Source organism: Hevea brasiliensis, chromosome 3 (genome assembly GCF_030052815.1).
Source record: "Hevea brasiliensis isolate MT/VB/25A 57/8 chromosome 3, ASM3005281v1, whole genome shotgun sequence".
NCBI lineage: Eukaryota > Viridiplantae > Streptophyta > Magnoliopsida > Malpighiales > Euphorbiaceae > Hevea > Hevea brasiliensis.
Window position 1 is genome coordinate 51,473,737 of NC_079495.1, and position 21,076 is coordinate 51,494,812.

Genomic DNA, 21,076 nt, shown 5'->3' on the forward strand with positions numbered 1-21,076 from the left:
GAGCTAGCAAAATTAGTGACAGTGAGATAAATGATTTACTAATGATCATGGCATCGGTAAGTTAACAACGAGGTTAAATATGGCATCAACAAATTTTATCGACAAGTCAATACAAGTGCATCGTGAAGGCATCACTATTTTATTGATAAACGAAATTACCAACGACATTAAGTGAATTGCTAATGAAAATTTTCATAGGTAGTCCCCTCTTTTTTTTTTTTTTTTGTAGTGTAAATATTTAGATATTTAAAGAGTAAGGAAACACTGAGAATTGAGGATTTTTTTTTTTTTTTTAAGAATAGAAGTAGATAATTAAGAGCTTAAAATTTGTGGGAGAATTGAAGGAATTGAAAGGATTATTTATTTTAATGTATTAAGGAATTGAGATTTGATTAGCATTTACAAGTATTTTTTTTTTAATTTTTTTATTTTTCTAAAACATTTCAAATTATAGTTTTTATATGCCTGTTACGATGAGAAAAATTATCACTTCGATTTTATGTTTAAAAAAAATGTTGAAAATCATAGCAATTGCATTTTTGTAAGTAAATGAAAGGGTTAATTCTAAAAAAAAAACTGAAATTTGTTAATTTTTACAATTAAACCTTAAAATTTACATAATTGCCAATTAAATTCTTATGTTTGATTGATATTTCAAATTGACTAACCATTAATAAACCGTTAATATACTTAACGGGAATTCTATGTTAGCTCCATATTATCACCGGAGAAGTCACATCAAAAACCCCAAATTAGGGTAAATTGCTAAAAAATCATGAAATTTGCTAATTTTTATAATTAGACCCTAAAGTTTGTATAATTACCAATTAAATCTTTATGTTTGATTAATGTCTCAAATTGACTCGACCATCAATAAACCGTTAGAATATGGTGCTAGGGAGGTAATTGTAATGGCTTTTATTTTGACTATTTTTGTTGGAAGCTATATTTTATAAATTTGTTAATAGCTAATATTAATAGGCAATTAATTCAGGGAAATGACTGTCATTTCTTCTAATGATTTAATTGACATTGCAATAGTCGAAAAAGGAGCTACTGATACATTTGGTTCAACAAAGAAATGCCCTTAAAGATAAAGTTACAAAGTTGAAAGATGTTAACAACAAAATCACTAAAAAAATAGATGTAACTCAGTGAAAAATGTGATTAAAATGACATACTATTAATGATTTGCATAGCAAAGTTGAAGCATTGATAAAGATAAAAAAATTAAAAAAAAAATAAGGGATGAAATAGCTTATTTAAAGAAAAAGTTGACTGTACAGAGAAGGAAGAATTTGATTTTGTCATGTTTCTAGAGTTGTATTATGTTGTTATGTATAAGTATAGTACTAGTGAAAAAGCTTTGATAATGTTGGCTTGAATGTGTAGGTTGATTAGAATGTGATAGAGTAATTGCATATATAGAACAGAATTTAGCTTATAATTTCTTGTTTATTGAAGTATATTAATGATTTATTGATAATCGGGTCAATTTGAGATATCAATCAAACGTGGTGTTTAATTAGAAATTATACAAACTTCAAGGTTTTATTATAAAAATTTACAAATTTCATGATTTTTTTGGTAATTAACCCTAAATGAAAATCAACAACCTTGTGGTTGTTGCAATAATCGACCTCCCTCACCTGTGTGATCCATGTAATATATGCAAGTAATTTCTTTTTTAAAAAAGAGAAATTACAAAAAGCATCACGTTGTTTTGCACATTTGTTAGGTATAGTCTTGAGGTTAACATTTTCACCAAAAAAGAAAGTACTTCGAACTTATGCGCTGTTACCAAACAGGAAAATTTGCTTAGAAGCCATTAAGGTAAATTATAATTTAATTCTTGAGGTTTAGTGAAACATGTATATTAGTCACTGTATTTTTTAAAATCACCTATTTAGTCATTGATATTTAATAAAGGAAAATTACTGCTTAGTCCATGTATTTTATCGAAATTAATTATTTGGTCTATATATTTTGAAAAATATACTATTTAGTCTTATGTTTTGCTTCTGTTAAAATATTTAGCCTCTCTGTCAAATTTTTTATTAGTCAATGCTTGTCAAACTACTATTTAGTCTCTCTATTTTAGAAAAACTAATTAGTTGATTCTTATATTTTAAAAAATAATACTATTTAGTCCTTCTATTTTAGTGAAATTAATTAGTTAGTCCCTATATTTTGAAAACACAATATTTTGAAAATATAATATTTGAAAAAATATTTCTCGATGAAAATAAAAATTTTACTGTGTGGAAACTAAATCTAAATTCTTTTTTTTTTAAGTATTTCCATTCAATTCCTTGGCATTATTGTTGTGCTTTCTATATTGGAAATCAATTTTTCTAGATTAATTTAACTGAAATAGATATACTAAATAGTTTGAATATTAGAAAATTTGATGAAGGGACCAAATAGTTTAATGAAAACAAAATGCATAAATTAAATAGTAGTTTTTCAAAACATGAGGACCAAATAGTAATTTTTTTTCTTTTTAATAAATCTATATATTAGTCCTTGCTTGGATTATGTGGACAAGAAAGTGCCCAAATTATTTTTTATATTTGTTGATTATACAATAATATAATATAATAATAAATTTTCCAATAAAATTCTTTTAATTCAAATATGTAATATATATATATATATATATATATATATATATATATATATATATATATATATATTATTCTCAACTCAACTAAACCTTTATCTCAAAATTTTAAGGTCGGCTATATGGATTCTCTTTCTCCACTCTAAACAATTTTGGGTTAAATCCTCTTAAATGTGTAATGCTTCTAGGTCATGTTGTATTACTCTTCTCCAAGTCTGTTTAGGCTTTTTCCTTCTTTTCTTTCTATCCTCTAATCTAATGTGTTCTATTTGTCTAACTAGAGTTTCCGTATGTCTACGTTTCACATAACCAAACCACCTCAATCTCCCTTCTCTCAACTTATCCTCAATTAGCGCCACTCCTACCTTTCTCCACTCTAAATGATTTTGGATTAAATCCTCATAAATGTGTAATGCTTCTAGGTCATGTTATACTACTATCCTCCAAGTCAGTTTAGGCCTACCACTTCTTTTCTTTTTATCTTCTAACCTAATGTGTTCTACTTGTCTAACTGGAGCTTCCGTATATCTAAGTTTCACATGACCAAACCACCTCAATCTCCCTTCTCTCAACTTATCCTCAATTGGCGCCACTCCTACCTTTCTCCACTCTAAACGATTTTGGGTTAAATCCTCATAAATGTGTAATGCTTCTAGGTCATGTTGTACTACTCTCCTCCAAGTCAGTTTAGGCCTACCCCTTCTTTTTTTTCTATCTTCTAACCTAATGTGTTCTACTTGTCTAACTGGAGCTTCCGTATGTCTATGTTTCACATGATCAGACCACCTCAATCTCTCTTCTCTCAACTTATACTTAATTGGCACCACTCCTACCTTTTCTCTAATACTCTCATTATGAACTTTATCTAGTCTAGTATGGCCACTCATCCACCTTAACATTCTCATTTTTGCAACTCTTAGCTTAGATACATACGACTCCTTCAATACCCAATACTCACTTCCATATAATATGGCCGGTCGTATGGCTGTACGGTAAAATTTCCTTTTAACTTATTGGGAATCTTGCGATCACATAAAACTCTCGTGGTAGGTCTCCACTTCAATCATCTGGCTTTAATCCTATGACTAACATCCTCCTCACATCCCCCATCTACTTGAAGGATTGAGCCAAGATATTTAAAGTGATTACTTTGGGACAGTACCACTCCATCCAAACTAACTCCTTCTCTATCACCAGCATGGCCTTCACTGAACTTGCAATGTATGTATTCTGTCTTCGTTCTACTTAACTTAAATCCCCTTGACTCTAGAGTATTTCTCCAAAGCTCTAACTTTCTATTTACTCCTTCTTGCGTCTCATATATCAGAACTATATCATCCGCAAACATCATGCACCAAGAGATACTTTTTTGCATATGTTTCATTAATTCATCTAAAACTAATGTAAAAAGGTAAGGGCTTACGGCTAAACCTTGGTGTAATCCAACTGAGATAGAAAAATCTCTTGTGTCCCTTCCCACTGTGCGCACAATAGTAGTTAGTTTTTCATACATATCTTTCAACAATTGTATGTACCTAATAGATACCCTCTTTTATTCTAACACTCTCCATAAGACATATCTTAAAACACTATCATAAGTATTTTCCAAATCGATAAAAACCATGTGTAGATCTTTCTTCCCATCTCTATATTTCTCCATCAAATTTCTAATAAGAAAAATCACTTTCATAGTTGAACGATAGGGCATGAAGCCAAATTGATTGGGAGAGATAGAAATATCATGACAAAGTCAATGTTCCACAACTCTCTCCCATAACTTCATAGTATGGCTCATGAGTTTAATTCTCCTATAGTTTGAGCAACTCTGTATGTCTCCCTTATTTTTAAAAATAGGTACTAAAATACTCATCCCCCATTCATTAAGTATTTTCTTTGAGTTTATAATTTTATTAAACAATTTAGTTAACCATGCTACTTCCATATCTCCCAAACACTTCCACACTTCAATTAGTATTCCATCAGGTCCACAGGCTTTACCCACTTTCATTCTCTTAAGTGCTTTCTTTACTTTTAAAAATCTAATCCTTCTAGTATAATTCACATTCTTTTCTATTACTCCATAATTTATATTCATGTTATTACCATTTTGATTATTATTAAAGAGATCATTAAAATAATTTTTCCATCTTTCTTTAATGTCCTCATCTTTTATCAACATTTTTCTTTCTTTATCCTTAATGCACCTAACTTGATTGAGATCTTAACATTTCTTTTCTCTCCTCCTTGCTAATCTATAAATATATTTCTCTCCTTCTTTAATTCCAAATTTCTCATATAACTTTTCAAAGGCCTGCGCTCTTGCTTGACTAACTGCCTTTTTTGCCTCTTTCTTTGCTATCTTATACTGTTCATATGCCTCATTATTAAATAATAAATATTATAACTATAGATACTATTTTATTATAAAATTTATAATATTATCGTATTATAAATAAAATAATAAATTAAATCCAATGAACTATTTTATTATTAAAATAAAATCTCAAAGACTAAATTGTTTCACATTGAAAATAAAATCAAGGGCATTTTTATCATTTTTTATGTAATTAATAGTAAATTGGACAAAGAATTGGATAGAGGGAATAATCTATAGATTTATTAAAATATTAAGCACTAAATAGGTGGATTTTAAAAATGCAGAGACTAATCTATAGGTTTCATTAAACTTCAGTGATTAAATATAATTTATCATAACTTCTTTTATAGCATTTAGGCAGTTTCCTTACTTTGCTAACTACGCATAAGCTTGAGATATCTTTGTTAAAAAGTTAACCTCATGATCTCACTTGACAAATGCACGAAATCACAATGGAATATTTTGTGGAGAAATTACTATTTAATCCTTGCAATTTAATGAACTAATTATTTTGTTCCTACATTAATCCGTATATTCTATTAAACCATTTAAAATTCTTTCGTTAAATTTTCTATTAGTCAAAAGATTTAAATACAAGTCAAACTACTATTTAGTCTTTTCTTTTAGTAAAAGTAATTAGTTGGTCCCTATATTTTGAAAATCACATTAGTTAATCCATGTAATTTGATTCTATTAACTCTTTAGTCTCTCTTATTATTTTTTTATACCTAAACTACCCTGACCCTCTCCTTCTTATTTCTTTTCCCATATTTCTTTCTCTATGCACCCACTCACTTCTCCCCCTCATTCTCTTTATTTTCTATCTTTTGGTAGAAATTGGTACAAACTGTATGCAAAAAAAAGTTAATAAATTTTCTCTATCTCCAAGTAATTAAGATGATGATTAAGGAAAATTGTTTTCAATAGAGAATACACAATAATGACTCCCAGATAATTGAATGTAAATATTTAAACAATTAAAAAAATGTAAATTCATATTTAATCTTCACATGACAAAATCTTCATTTTCTTTTTCATTCAAGAATATATTTCTTAAAATATTATATTTTTAAAATACACGACTAATTAATTAGTTTCACTAAAATAGAAAAACTAAATAGCTATATTTTTTAAAACACATGAATCAAATAATTATTTTCACTAAAATAGAAGAATAAATAGTGCTTTGATAGTCATTGAACAAAAAGTTTGACAGAGGAACTAAATAATTTAAATTAAATAATTTAATGAAAATAAAATGTAAAAACTAAATAATATAGTTTTCAAAATACATAAGCTAAATAGTTAATTTCTTTAAAATACATAGTTTTGTTAAAATACAAGACTAAATAACAAATTTTCTTTTTTCTTTTAATTTACCTTAAAAGAATTAGACTGAATCATTGACATTGGTCTTATTTCATTCACTATCCATGAAGGGAAATAAAAAATAAAAAAATAAAAAAATAATAATAATAATTTGAAGCCTTTGATATTGCCGCTTCCGAATGGAGTTGAAATAAAAAACTCAAACGATTCCGGATCATAATTTGACTGACCCAGTCCCAGTATAGCATGAAGAGTACACATCAGAGTACAAAATGACAGTAAAACGAATTTAACTATCGTAAAATAAGTGGCCAGTTCAGGTCTTGTTTAATCGGCTATATCAATATATCCGAACTCTCAATACGCTGTGTTTTATCCAATCATTCCCAAGCCTGTCTTTTTGCCATCGAATCTGGACAAACTCCAAAGACAAGATTATAAATCTGAAGGATTCAAACAAAATGTATCTACATAACGATAATGATGATGATAATGTATAAAATCTCTTCCTCAATTGAAAAATCCCTATTAAAGATTATCAAAACTCCCAAAGAGGCAAAATGGCCACCATTAAATGCCTCTTCAATGTCGTGGGCATAATTTTATAGGTGTTAAAATTAACAGAAGGGAGGAAAGTTCTACAGAGACCTGATTCTTCAAATAACTAAAAGTAGCTCTAGACCAACAATCAATCGCAACGATAATAAATTAAGCCGTCTAGCTATAAGAGAGGCTCCATGCTATTCTTCTGCAATTTAAATTTGTGAAAAATGCCTCTCCCGTGTCTTTCTTCCACGTCTTTAACTCAGAAGGTAGCCAACCAACATTAATCTTATATGCTCATTCAGTTACATTCACAACTCGTCGTGAACCTCAGGTTCTGTGTTGACTTTTTCTTTGTCCAAGCCACTTGAATCCACCGTTGATTTGTCGCTTGAATCCGCTGTTGGTTTGTCACTTTCAGGATTCTCAGCTGTAGAATTTGAGCTGTTCAAATTCTCCTCATTAGTCTCAGTTTCATTCTTCTTAGGCTTCTCAACCTTCAGCTTTGGCTTGGGAATTTTGTTAACGGCAGCAACCTTTAAACAAATTTAAAAAAAAAAAAAAAAAAAAAAAAAAGTGAGATTGAAACTGCATTTTCAAGAAAAAAAACTTGCAGACACATCCTCTTTTCATTTAATCAAGAAGGAGAATCGCACTAATAATTTAATACCTTATCTTGAAGATTGAACACCTTCATGTAAAGTTCTTCTGACGTGAACGCAGGTGTGCTAAATTCTGACGTCCTATTGAAAAGATGAGGTGGAAAAAGATGGTCAATGAACACATTAAGTAACCAACAATTGGATTCACATTTACATGCACTGAAACATCCGAGACCATGCTGGAAAAGAATAAACAGAACTCCATTATTGTACTCAATTACTCTATCACAAAGTCTTAAAATGCACAAAGAATATGTACATATTTAGGCCACTGGCCATGCTCAATCAAAGCATGAGAAAGTAGGACATTGTTGCTACAAAAACCACCATCAAAATAAATATGCCAATGGGTACAAGAGAAGTAAGATAAAATGAAGCAGCCATTGATGCACAACCAGACCATTCAAATCGTGGAGCTACCAACAAACAAATTCAACTAAAATTTCATGCATTGACAGCCAAGTATGACCTCAAAAAGGCTCCAGGCAAAGACCCCTAGTTAAAAATAATACACAAACAAGTAACTGGACTCTGAAATATTGCAAAATCAGAATGATTTCCTCGTTTGTCTCCACAAGTGTCTGCATTGGCACAATACACCCCCAACTCATGCCCGACTAAAATAGCATCACTCTACTATGAGTCCACAAACTTTTCCCATTCTGAAACACAATTTATCTAAACTTGCGGCAACAGACTCCCTCAAACCATCGACATCAAGAAGAAAATGATACAACCACTACATTTGTTGACTTGAAAATTCCACAAAGTTGTAATTCTTTCGCAGCAATATAGAAACATCAGGAAACAAGTCCTTCAGAACACTCACGTCTGTACACCACAACCTCCCGGACAGCAGCTGACAATGTCCTCCCCCCTCACATATCCCATCTTTCCATGATCATCTAGTAACATGTGCACCAAATACAAAAAGGGCGAAAATTTCTTTAATGAAGGTCCATGGCCAACTTAAGAAAACTGCATTTGCCATACCAACTACAGCACCCACAGCATATAAAGCAACCCATGGATACATCACTTATTGATCTATACTTTTCTTCTTTCCATAATCTGCTAGCTACATCAATTTTGATATAAGAAAGAAAATTCAATCTAATTTGTAATGGCAGCAAAAGCAGAGTTCCTAGGCTTGAATCAAATCAAAATCAGGCCCAAGAAATGCAGGACATGAGAATGATGAAGTTATGCAAGAGGTATGGAACTTGCATAGAAACCATGTGGTAGTCAGAATGGAAATAATAGAAGGCAATTGAGATCCCTTCAGCCAGCCAGGAGGCATTGATGATGAGGATGAATATATGGAGAAGCATATCAACTCAGTTCATAATTCCATGGTTTGCGAACAGACCAAATATGCTAGACAGGAAAAGCAGTTGACAAGAGCTGTTCAAATTCCTGACTTTCATAAGATGCATAGAGGATTTTCTTGACGGTGAATATGGTTTAGACTTTAGAGACTTATTTGAGTGGAAATCAATGCTTGACGAGGGAAAAATCTTATTTACAAAGTTTAAGTTTACAGGAGTTGTGGACTATAAGGGAAGCCGAAGTTAGTATTTGGAAATTGATGAAAGCCAAATTGAGTAAACAATTCCTCCCAAGTAACTATATGAGAGGCTATTCTAGAGAATGGTGGTAGAGAGGCTATTCTAGAGAATGGTGGTAGAGAGGCAAGGATTGATGAGCTGGACTAATCACCAAGTCAAAGTTGCAAATGGATGATGTCATTAGTTTGTTAGTAGTCTATTAGTTGTTAATAGATGCTTTTTGCAAGTGAAATACAGCTGGTATAAATAGGATATCACATGTATAAGAAAACATTGTTGATCAATAACAGAAATTTAAATTTTCCAATGATCTCTCCTCTCCTCTTTCCCTCACTTGCTCATCTTTTCCCTCTCAACAAACATTCTCCTTATTGAATTCAAGTCCTAAAATTTATATGACTCTTTATCCTCTCTCTTTCCCTTACAGCTACGTTATGAGTTTATAACTCTTTCCCTCACTTTCTCATCTTTTCCTTCTAAACATTCTCATTAGAACCAAGCTCTCACTGACAAACTTGTGTCCTAACAAATATGAGTGGTGGTCTTGTTCTTAAAAACACTAAAGTGGGCTTTATTTTAATTTTTTATTTGGCTGCTCCGTCTACGACATTTGTATAATAAGGCATATGTTCAACAATAATAATAATTTCAAAGTTTATTTCTTTTACTTTTTTTCTCTAGACCATTAGACTTTTTTTTTTGTTTAAATAGTTAAATAAAAGTGTTTCGTTCAAATAATTTAAATATTAACAAGAAAATCATAATTTCTTCTACATAAATAGTTTACACGCACACAATTTTAAATTTGGGTTATTTTTGTTAAGAAAATGGGCCGGGCCTAACTCACCCTCAAAAGTTAGCTCAAGTAGCGGTGGTGGTGGTGGTGGTGGTGGTGGTGGGGAGGGGGGGTGTTGAGGGTAGGTGGAGGAGTGTCCAAGGCTTAAGAAGGGACGCATTACCTCTATTCCAAACCAATGTAGGATACTAACACACCCCATCATGCCTACGCCTAGGATTGAACACCTGGAGCGTAAAACACTTATAGGAGGCCTAACATTGGTTGGGGACGCTTTAATACCATCTTAAGAAGATGGGCCAGGCCTGACTCACCCTCAAAAGCTAGTTCAAGGGGGGAGGAGCGCCCAAGACTTAACAAGGGACACATTACCCCAATCCAAAACTAGTGTGGGATATTAAAAATTTTCATTTCTAAAACATTCATGGTACTACCAGTCTATACAATCTGATACTGCAAAATTATGGCCAATACCATTATTTAAAACCTGACTAGGAATCAATATAAGAATTTAAGAAGTAACCCTAAACACATTAAATACAGCCTATTACAGCAAAACTAAAAGGCACATATAAAAGACTGAACCTAAATTAAAAAATGAAAAGGATCTAACAAGTTAAATTCTATGTATGGAAACATATTTTGATATCTAGACCATAATCTAAGAAGCACGACCTTTTTTCCCAAATTTTTTCTAGTCTACACCAAGAAACACATGATTTATACAAGCTAAATATGCAAAGAAACAGTTCATGTATGGAATGTATTTCCTGAGATAAAAATTTATATTCAACAATACAACTGTGTATATACAAGCGTTAATCTAAGATATTCTAGGAAAATTAAACTAAACAACTAAAAAATTTTAGAAACTAATAAAAAAAATATGCTAAAGCCCCAGCAGAAGCAACTACAGCAATGACAGAAACAACTTACTTCTTCTGCTCAGCCTCCTTCTCATCCAGCCAACTTCTTAACTTGTCAGCATCACTTAGAACCTAGAGAAGCAAATAATAAAAACTTTGAGATGTAAAAACCTTGAGATGCAAACAACAAGGACATCTGACATGTAAACATCGTGGACATAATTCCAATCTTAGAAAGATCGAGAAAAAATCATGAAGATGGAGTTAGATTAAATGTGAAAAAGCACCTCATCTATTCCGCTCTTTGGAAGCCATGGTTTTTTTGTCTCCCAGCTCTGTACGATCTGCAACCACAGCCAGATAACAGTCAGAGTCAAATAGTGCAAATTTCTATTTATAAAAGGTTGCAAAATGGATGACACAGGTGGGTGAAATCAATAAGTATCTGCAACTGATTGCAACAAACTACTTGATGCAGAACAAACAAAGAAGAATAAAGAACTAGGAGAAACAGAGACCAATCATTGGAAAAGAGAACTAATTCTCTTAAATATTATTGATTTTATAAGATTGTCATAACCTGTCTAATAACAATAGAAACCCTAAGTCTTATTTATAGAATTATGAATTCCAATCACTATAGAATTTTAGAACCCTAATTCAATCCTAATTAGGAATACTATATTAAACCAAAATAAATTAGGAAATAATAAAATCCCTAAATAATTGACCTAATAAGAATAAAATTCTTAAATAATAAAACTTTTAAATTTTTTAATTTTATAATGAAAATAATTCCTAAATTCTATCTTCTCAAATTGCATTATTCTCTCCTGGTTGGAAAAAAAACTCGTCCTCGAGTTTATCAAGTAAGGAGAACACACAGTACGATCTTCTTGGATGGTAGCAACAAAATTGACTTGAAGAAGTTTGCGCTCTCTTTTGTATTCCTAGAAACATCTGAGTAAATAAAATCAATTAAAACAACAATTGAGACTTGATTGACTTTTTGCCCTAAAATGGACTTTTCAACAGGTAAAGACTCAATAACCACAACTTTGGATTCTTCAATTTCCATTATCTGCTCTGTAACTTGATCATCTTCAATTTTAATTTTTTCTTCTTCAATTTCATCTTCAACTTGCTCTTTTTGTTCTTAAATTTCAAGTTGTTTTTCTTGCTCTTCTTACGTTTCTTTGCTTTTCAAGACTTCGTGCTTTTATATTATCAATACTTTTTCTTGTATCCAATTGCTCTCTCAATTGAAACATATGCTCTTCTTTCCATGCTTCATACTCTTTAAGTTCTTTATCTTTAACTTATTGATAATTTTGTTGAACATGGTATTCATTCTCACACTCTTCAAGTGCTTTCTCCTTATATTATAAGATTATTTGTATATCTTGATACTCATCAAATAAACCACAAGGAGCATAATTAGAATCACCATATAAATCCATCAAATAACATATCTCATCAAGCTGCTCATAATAGTCATCAATTTCAACCGGTTTTATTTGAATTGTATCCCATAACTCATCTGATTGTATATTAGAATAAGTAATTTCATTATGTAGTTCTTCATTATCACTCCGCCACATGGTATTCAAATTAAAGAAGCATACCTCATCCAAAGAAAACTCAAATTTCTCCTTTTAGTTGTGGCACAATCTGGGGAGGGTCAGATGGTTAGAAAATCTAAAACTTCGACGGGTTGAGATTTTGGTCAAGATCTGACCCGAAAGGATCTTTAGTTCCGGGCAATGTATGTCCGACGGCCAGAATGCTTGCTACGGGGTCGCCTCAAGCCAGCGAGGAGATCTGCGGTGGTGGCAAGGAGTTTTGGAAGGCCGGAGGCGGTGGGTGTGTGAAGGGACAGTGGTGTCAACCTTTGGGTCTGTTTCTCAAAAGGCTTTTCTTTTCTTTTTTGTTTTTCAAAAATAAATAGTAAACTAAGGCAATAGAAGTTTTGCAGGATAAGGGTTTACGGTGGGAAATTTCTAAGGAAAAGTTAGAACACAGGTGGGATGTTTTGGGAATTTCGCGGAAGCTATGAAATTTGAATTGAATTTAGTCTCTGATACCAAAATTAATGTAGAACAAACAAAGAAAAATAAAGAACCAAGAGAAACAAGGACCAATCCTTGGAAAAGAGAACTAATTTTCTAAAATATTATTGATCTTATAAAATTATCATAATAAAGCTTGTCTAATAACAATGAAACCCTAGATCTTATTTATAGAACTAGGAATCCCAATCACTATAGGATTTTAGAATCCTAATTCAATCCTAATTAAAAATACTAAATTAAACCAAACTAAATTAAGAAATAATAACATCCCTAAATAATAGACCTAATAAGAATAAAATTCCTAAATAATAAAACTCTTAAATTTACTAATTTTGCAATGAGAATAATTCCTAAATTCTCCCGCACTGCATTCCAACTTTTGAACAACCAACAATGATATACATCTTGTCAACAGTAAGTTGCAGGAAAATACCAAATGGAAAACACAGAAGCAACCAATTATGTTGAAGGAGCAGAAATTTCAACTATGATTTCGGCTGATGGAAAACAGATTATTGGGCTGTTTGCAGAGCAGTTGCATCACTCTGAACAGTAAATAAAAGATTTAGTCTTCACAATTGCAGGAAATTTACATTGACTGAAAAGTGAATAAAAGAATATTCTAGCATGAGTATTTATGGACTCAACCTAAACCTTGAAGACATTGAACTCCTGAAAGTAATCCTAATCCTCTAAGGATTTGGACCCCAATAAAAAACAAAAGAGAACATTTTTTTTTCCTAGACAAATGAGGAATTAAAAACAAATCATAAAGACAAATAGCAAGCCGATTCCAGCAAAGACAGAAGTTTACAGAAATGACATGCTTGCATAGCTCTAAAGAGTAAACAGTATTCAATAATTTCCCAAAGAAGCTCCATTTATCAATTTCGGCCCAAAAAGAACATATTCGTTCCATTTTGATAGACAAAGATTGGAAATGTAATGGCATTATGTTGGTGTTTTATGACTTCTCACTTGAAACACAACTAAACCCAAATGCACAATGTAGGGGAAGGCAGATAAGTAGCTTATTCTAGGATAGTTAAGACTTTTTTTAAAATCTCTATAAGAGTTTGTTATGCTTTTTACAATCTGCAGGCACAGCTAGCTGTAGTTAGAACTCACAATCATGCTTCTTCTTCATCTTCTCTCATCTCCCTTAAGTTTTCAGTCCTAGCACACAAAAATCCAAATGGATCGTTAAATTGCATCATTCTTGTATAGTCATTTATTTTACCCAGCATAATTTGTCTGTTAGCTTCTGCAAAAGCTCTCACAAATAAACACGCACAATCCAAGCACTAGACAGAATAATTTTTTGCATATAGACATTGCAAGATTTTGTTTGGATTGAGCTCTTTGAAGTACCTGTTGCAGCTCACCAAGGTACTTGAGAGCAATCTCAGTCGCTGCTGGCCTTGCAGTAAGCTCTTTATACCTGCAACAAAACACTCATCAGCTGGAACAACTTAATTTGAATTCCCAACTTTGAGACTCATATATTGCAACAGGAAAGAAAAATACATGATCATCTCAGCAGAAGCTCAGTCCCAAGTATAACTAAAATTATGTCTTACCTGAAAAATATAGGGTCGCCAATAGCTTTTAATGAATCTAGACGATCCTGAAACTCAGTAGCAGTAGCATCTTCACCATCAGTATATAGCCATTCTTGGACCTAAAGAATAACAGGATGATCATGTCAGAATAAGAAACAGCTAGACAATAGATCCTTTTAGATTCTCAAGTACTAAATAGGGAAGAAGGGGGGGGGGGTGGGGGGTGTGGGGTGGGGGGGGGGGGGGGGGTTGGAGAGGATGGGATGGTGGGGTGTCGGGTGCGTGGTGTGGGTGTTGTGTGGGTGGGTGGGGGAGGTGGTGTGAGTGCTTGGGGGGAAGCGGGTGTGGTGGGGGAGGGAGTGGAGAGGAAGAGAGGGAAGTAGAACAAAATAAGGGCAAAAAGACAATACAATACAAGAAAGAAAAGAAAAAAAGAGGAAGGCTTACCTCATCAAGCTTTTCAATGAAAGATTTACGTTCTTCATGGGAAGATATTTTCTGAAACTCCTCAGAGATTTCAAGCTAGTATAGCCAATAAAGTTATCAATAAAAAATAAAAAAAAAATTTAAACAAAAAAAAAAACTGAAAGAAGCACAAAGCTAACCATTCATATAATAATAATAATAATAATAATAATAATAATAATAATAATAATAAATAAAACTTTAACGTATAAGAGCATATCAAGATCAATAGATCAAGACCTATTTCAAGCTGTATTACACAAGCCCATAAGTGCATATATGATACGAAGAGAGCAAAACCATCTTAGGTAAATGCGGAGAAATCACCAAGTAAAAGATAACCAAAACTGTGCCAACACCAGAAATGTAAATACTTTCAATATTAATAGATAAAGTTGAATTGTCTCAAAAATTTAAACCTTTTCCTTAGTAGAATATATATATCCTTCCAAGTTATTTTTCAGCTCAGCAGTCCTCCTTCGCTCAGCATCCTTTTTGTCTAATGCTTCTAATTTCCTTTTGGCTTCAGATAAGGATTCTTCAGATAGAGGCATTCCAGGCCCTGCTGTCTTCTCAACAATCTACAAACAATAAAAGATACAAATCAATGGAAGGAAGGAGAATGATACAAAACACAATACTCAATATCAGGAAAATTTCTAGCAGTCAAATTAGAGAAATTCTTAACGATCTCAGCGTATTCTCACCTCAAGTGGAACCCTAAATGTCCTCTTTTTCAGCTTTTTTTCTGTACCCAGCTCAATGGCACTTGGTTCTTCAACATTAGAGTTTGATGCATTGCCAACCCCACCATCAGAATGAAGGTTTTCAATGCTTTCATCCTTAACATTGTTAGCCCCAGATTGAATGGATACATTGGGAGAGGTAGCAGTTGTATTTTCTATTGTCAGATTCTTTTTAGGAACTTCCACCCATTCTGATATTTCAATAACAGCATCTGCTCGATCAAGAGAAAGAATTCCACTTCTACTCAGAGAAAAGTGCAGATTTGTCTTGATGGGAGAGGACAAATTTCGAGCTGAATATCTAGACATCACAAGGAACCAAATAAAATTATACTTGCATAGGGCTGACACACTGAAAAAATTATAATATCCAGAAGTTTTTGCATGGAAACAAATTCTGCAATGACTTAGAAGCATTGAAGCATGTAGATATCCAGATACGATTCAGATAATTTCTATACTTACTTCTCACTAGCATCTGTCACACCAGAAACAGCATACTGAGCAAATATGGGAGAGATAGTGCCAGGTGGTAAAAAATCTTCAGTCTCATATGCAAGCAAAACTTCAAAATCTTTGTCATGGATAATGGATCTGAACATCTGTAAATATAGATTTAGTGAGCACAAAAAGAAAACTTGATGAACGTGAAATAGCAAAATGCTTTTCTTCTTCCTCTTATCAACCATCTAAGAAAACAGATTCACAGTCTGACTTCAAGCACAACAGATTTTATTAACATGTTCAAACACAAAAAATTCATACTAAAATGCTATTACCTTACTGGGGAGCTTTTTCATCCTTGGCACGAGTAACTGCCTAGTGCTCTCATTCTTCAGAAGATCAGGTCCATCTAACTCAACTACAAATCCATAGGAAGAGCCATCAACCATTCCTAGCTTACGATTCAATTTGATCCCATCACTTAGATTTGCAGCATGCAGTGCTGCACCAAGAACTATAGCCTCATCAGCATCCAGATGTTTGTCCAGCTCATTCCTTCCAAGGAATTCCTGGATCTTGGCCTGTAATTAAGAAAAATCAAACTTGTTTAAATGTTTTGATGAACTGAGGAAAGTCAACAATAGAGCTCATATAATTTTCGTAATAACATTATTCATATCGGTAATTATAACATCAACACCAAGAAAATGTATTCCAACTATGCAAAGAGCATATGATATTGCATGTTTATGTCAACAAATCTTTAAGATGACATTGTGCTGAAAACAGCAAGCTTCGGTTTTGCAATTTACACATGGTATGCAATTATCTTGTATTTATTTTTGGAAAAATTTTATAGCATAAATGAAGAAGTTATTGGTAAAATAAAAAATGAGCACCAACTATGGAAAAGCTCATTCAAACTGCACAGGGAAATCATATTTACTAAGAGTTCATTGCCAGAAGAAATCCACGAAAAATTTGCCAGCAAGTTTAGATGAGATGGTCATTTGGTTTAAAGATACAATGATTTATCCTAAGCAGGAGCTTTAAGTTGAAAAATTAAATTAAAATAAAATATTGAAGAAGAGTTCCAGCACATGCAGGATTGCTATATAACAACAAATTAATCATAAAACAACTTCAAAAGGGTTAGTGATGAAATTTTCAACAATAACATCAATGTCAGAGATCAACTACTAAAAACTAAATAAAATTTGAAATGATCCATTATAGCATGAGCTCCAAAGTCTAAACTCTAAACCAAAGTTAGCAACACCATTTCAACAAGCATTTTCTTTTCTTTTCTTTTCTTATCTTTATATGTGTATATATATATATGTACTGATTGTAAGTACTTCCAGAGTGCAGTTTTGGCATTATCACAGACTAACGATATGTTGCCTATGATGAATAATAAATACTCTTCAAATAATTTTACTAAATCATTAGAAAAACCGATTAAATATTTCACAATAATATGTCTGGAAAAATCCAATGCATAGAGGAAATTTGTTATAGAAGTTATGCAATGATTGCATGGGCAATATTTCTTCTGGGTACGGTCTTTAGACAGATAAGGATGGTACCAACCTGCAACTTTGGCACTCTGGTAGCCCCTCCTATAAGCTCAACCGCATATATTTCATCCACCTTCAGCCCCGAATGATTAAGCACTTCTTTGAGAGGGGTAAGAGATCGATCCCACAAATCTTCACACAGCTCTTCAAACTTATCACGTGTTATACTACTCCTGAAATAAATACATAAATACATCAAGATAAAGATTTTAGTTGCATTAAAATAATTATCTAACACAACTACTAGAAACAGCAGATATTTCCACTAAAACCACCTCCTTCCCCGGTTCCACCCCCTCCTGCTTCCACCATAGAGGAAATAGGCAGTCCAATAGAAGAAGTTATGAAAGAAATCCTCAAGTTACAGGAACTTCTAAATGCATCACTTATAACCACACGTATTATGCACCTCAATGGCATTGTTTCTGGTAAAATTCTATTCTTTGCAATGATTGAAAGTTGGAAAATGCAAGTTATCATAGCCAATCTGTTTCTATATCTTTCAACCCAAAAAAAAAAAACTGTTTCTATATCAGAAAACCAAGAAGGTTGTCATGATCCTATAAAGTAAGAAAATATACATCTTCAAGAAAGAACGAAAGAGCACAACACTTCAATGTGTGTGCTTGTTTCATGCTAAACTTCACAAGATCACAAAAACAACTATTAGAATCATGCATGGAATCAACAAGTAAAAGTTATAATAAAAATTGCATCACTCATTTAAAGAACAAAAGTCATACTAACCAAAAAAATTATAGGCAGAAAAAGAACTAAGGAAAGGAGAAAACCCAGTGCTCGAGTGCTGTAGAGGTGGGCATCACAGTTAGTAAATATAAATTTGAACATTTTTGTTGTGCACAGTAAAGTAAATCTGCTGAAGAGTCAAAATACCTGAAGTCTCCATCATCATAGAGAGATTCAACCGATATTGGAGCCATTGTGTTGGCACTCAAGATTTCTTTTGTACGTTTAACCTGTTTCTTTAATTTAGCCATTGCCTTAGGAGACTTTCTCACATCAACACCATTCCCAACTTGTTTATTAAATTCATCTGCAAAGAACTCCAACAACCGCACTTCCATCTTTTGCCCTCCAAGTTCTGGGTCCCATCTAACATCCTTAACCTACAGATAGATTAAGCAAACACAAATGCTATCAGACTGAAAATACACCTGATAAAAAGCAGCTCAAACTGTACAGAATATACGTGAATGTAATGAAGTATTGAAGCTATTTTAAGTTGCAGTCAGAAAAACTAAATACAGTAGAGATACAAATAAGGATAGGCCCACATAATTGCGTATAGAAACAGAATAACAAATACAAAAAAAGAAGGGGGGAAAGAAAATAAAAAAAAAAACCTCCAATGAAGTTGAAAGAAAGTAGCCCAAGAACATTAACCATACATGAACAAAATCAGAATGTGAGAGTAATTTCAAACTAAGAAGAACAACCACAAAATATAACTCCTCTAAGATTAGTGACTTCTTAACCAATCTCCAGCATCTCTTAATGCATAAAAACATACAACTAACAAAGCGCATTGCAATGAAGTCTAAATGAAATTGACCTTCTTCAGAAACTTAATTTTACTCCACTTATACCAAATTTTGTACCACTCACAAGCCACACCCTTAATTTTTGGCAAAGTTTGCCTTCTAGGGAGAATTTTCCACTTTGTCAACTTTATAATATCCACTTTGCGTTTGTGGCTCTTTCTTCCATTCTCTCGCATTTTACTATTCCCACGTGCTATCATATTCTAAATCGAATTAAACACAAAGAAGGGTAAAACTACCCCCCAGCCCTAGGGACAGATCTAAGGGGGCTATGGCCCCCAAGCGTTCCCCAAGAACCGTTAAACACTCTGCAAAAATGTTGAATATGAAAAATCATATATGCTTTTTTCCCCTGTTGAGTTGATCCTCTCAATAACATTGATAAAAGGGTTGGTCCTCCTAGACATCAATAATAGATCCATCGCTGCTATCCAAGGCAATTCATGCTACCATGACCCAAAAAGCCACAAACCAACAAACAAACGCACATTATTGGGTTCAAGATATTCTGAATAGAAAAGTACCTGAAATTGGTTGACGGACACAGCCTTCCCAAACTCCCTGGCACTATAAGCCGAGTAATACACAAGCGCGGCGTAAGTACTACTGGATCCCATATCATAGAATATAACATACCTAGAACCATTAGAAAAATCCTTGTCAATCCCATACTGCAACGCTGCACCGGAATGCTCATTTATCAGAGAAAGCACATTTATCCCAGCCAACTGCGCAGCTTGAACCAATCCCCTCCTCTGCGCCTGCCCAAAATACGGCGGAACGCTGATCACTGCATCCTTCGCCTTCACCTTCGAATGAAACTCCGCCAGATTCGCTGCATAACTCAAAATCATGGCAACCAACTCCTCGACCGAATAAACAGTCACATTATCATCAATTTTCATACCCACAGCGCCCCTAGAATCTTCCACAACATCAAATGGCAAATACATTGAATCTAGAAATTCCTTGACGTGCTTGTACGATTTCCCAATCATATCACGAAGTTGGGAATAGACTTTGTCAGGGTAACGGGCAGTGATTCCAGCGGCTTCTTCACCGAGGAGGCGGGTTTCAGATTGAAATGCAACTAAAGCTGGGGATTTTCGCTTCGACATCTCGTTGATTGCAATCGAAATTGGGCTTTGCCCTGGTTTTAGATTCACAACAGCTACTTTCATCCATTCTGAGCCTAGATCTACGCTGGATACCGCTGATTGAGAAGGGATTAAATTAAGCAAAATAAAAGACAGGAATAACCCTAATTTGAAAAGCAGCGACCTCATCCTCTATCTGCGTACTTCAAAAGAACAATCCTTCTCTGCAAGTGGCAAACAAAGGAACAAAGCCTAAAATGGTAAATGTATGCTCTGTTTGGCTGGCTTGAAAAGAAAAAAAAGGGGGATCGGAGGTGGGAGAAGTGAAATAAGCTATCTATTCAGTTTCAGTACCGTGAACATATAGATACCTCAGCTAAATTATTTCTAGGAAAGAAACTTCTTTTCCTTTTCCACTACTAATACGTAGGAAAACAAACAGGACATTTATACAAACTTCTAAAGTAAAGGAAATCACGAGAGACAGATTTGTAGAGGCAAAGAGGAAGAGCAGAAGTGCAAAAATCGAATTCTCTATCAACCAAGAACTTTCCGTTTGGTTTACGAGAAACCTAGAGAGAACGTTAAAGCCAGAGCCCTTGTGGAATATTTGGGATCTTTACACGTGGACAAGTGCCAACATGGAATGTATGAGAGATGACAGCCAATCAAATGGTACCAGATGGAACAAAGTACACGTGCTAAGATCTGAGACGTAATGTAGTGCTGTGCACGCGACTTTCATTTGTAGCATTCTCGTGGCATCTTGATGCTAGTAATTAAA

At 33.3% G+C, this 21,076-nt stretch overlaps 1 protein-coding gene across 1 annotated transcript; it reads right to left on the reverse strand.

Moving 5' to 3' along the window:
- Positions 1-6,780: 6,780 nt before the first annotated feature.
- On the reverse strand, positions 6,781-20,873 carry LOC110666121 (heat shock 70 kDa protein 17). The gene is made up of 14 exons (XM_021826500.2): positions 19,720-20,873; positions 18,528-18,760; positions 17,647-17,806; positions 16,389-16,634; positions 16,075-16,211; positions 15,571-15,910; positions 15,283-15,444; positions 14,846-14,920; positions 14,417-14,517; positions 14,208-14,277; positions 11,052-11,108; positions 10,835-10,896; positions 7,543-7,615; positions 6,781-7,408 (listed from the first exon to the last, which is right to left on the reverse strand). Exons 1-14 carry the CDS (start codon positions 20,479-20,481, stop codon positions 7,184-7,186), a joined length of 2,703 nt encoding a protein of 900 aa, XP_021682192.1. The 5' UTR covers positions 20,482-20,873; the 3' UTR covers positions 6,781-7,183.
- Between the last annotated feature and the right edge of the window lie 203 nt (positions 20,874-21,076).

Bases quoted from the DNA above. Each gene is read 5' to 3' on its own strand.
- LOC110666121 (XM_021826500.2), bottom strand. From the start codon at position 20,481: ATGAGGTCGCTGCTTTTCAAATTAGGGTTATTCCTGTCTTTTATTTTG. The intron at 18,761-19,719 runs GTACTTTTCTAT...ATCTATCTGTAG, and splicing joins TGTCCGTCAACCAATTTCAG to GTTAAGGATGTTAGATGGGA. The intron at 15,445-15,570 runs GTGAGAATACGC...TATTGTTTGTAG, and splicing joins CATTTAGGGTTCCACTTGAG to ATTGTTGAGAAGACAGCAGG.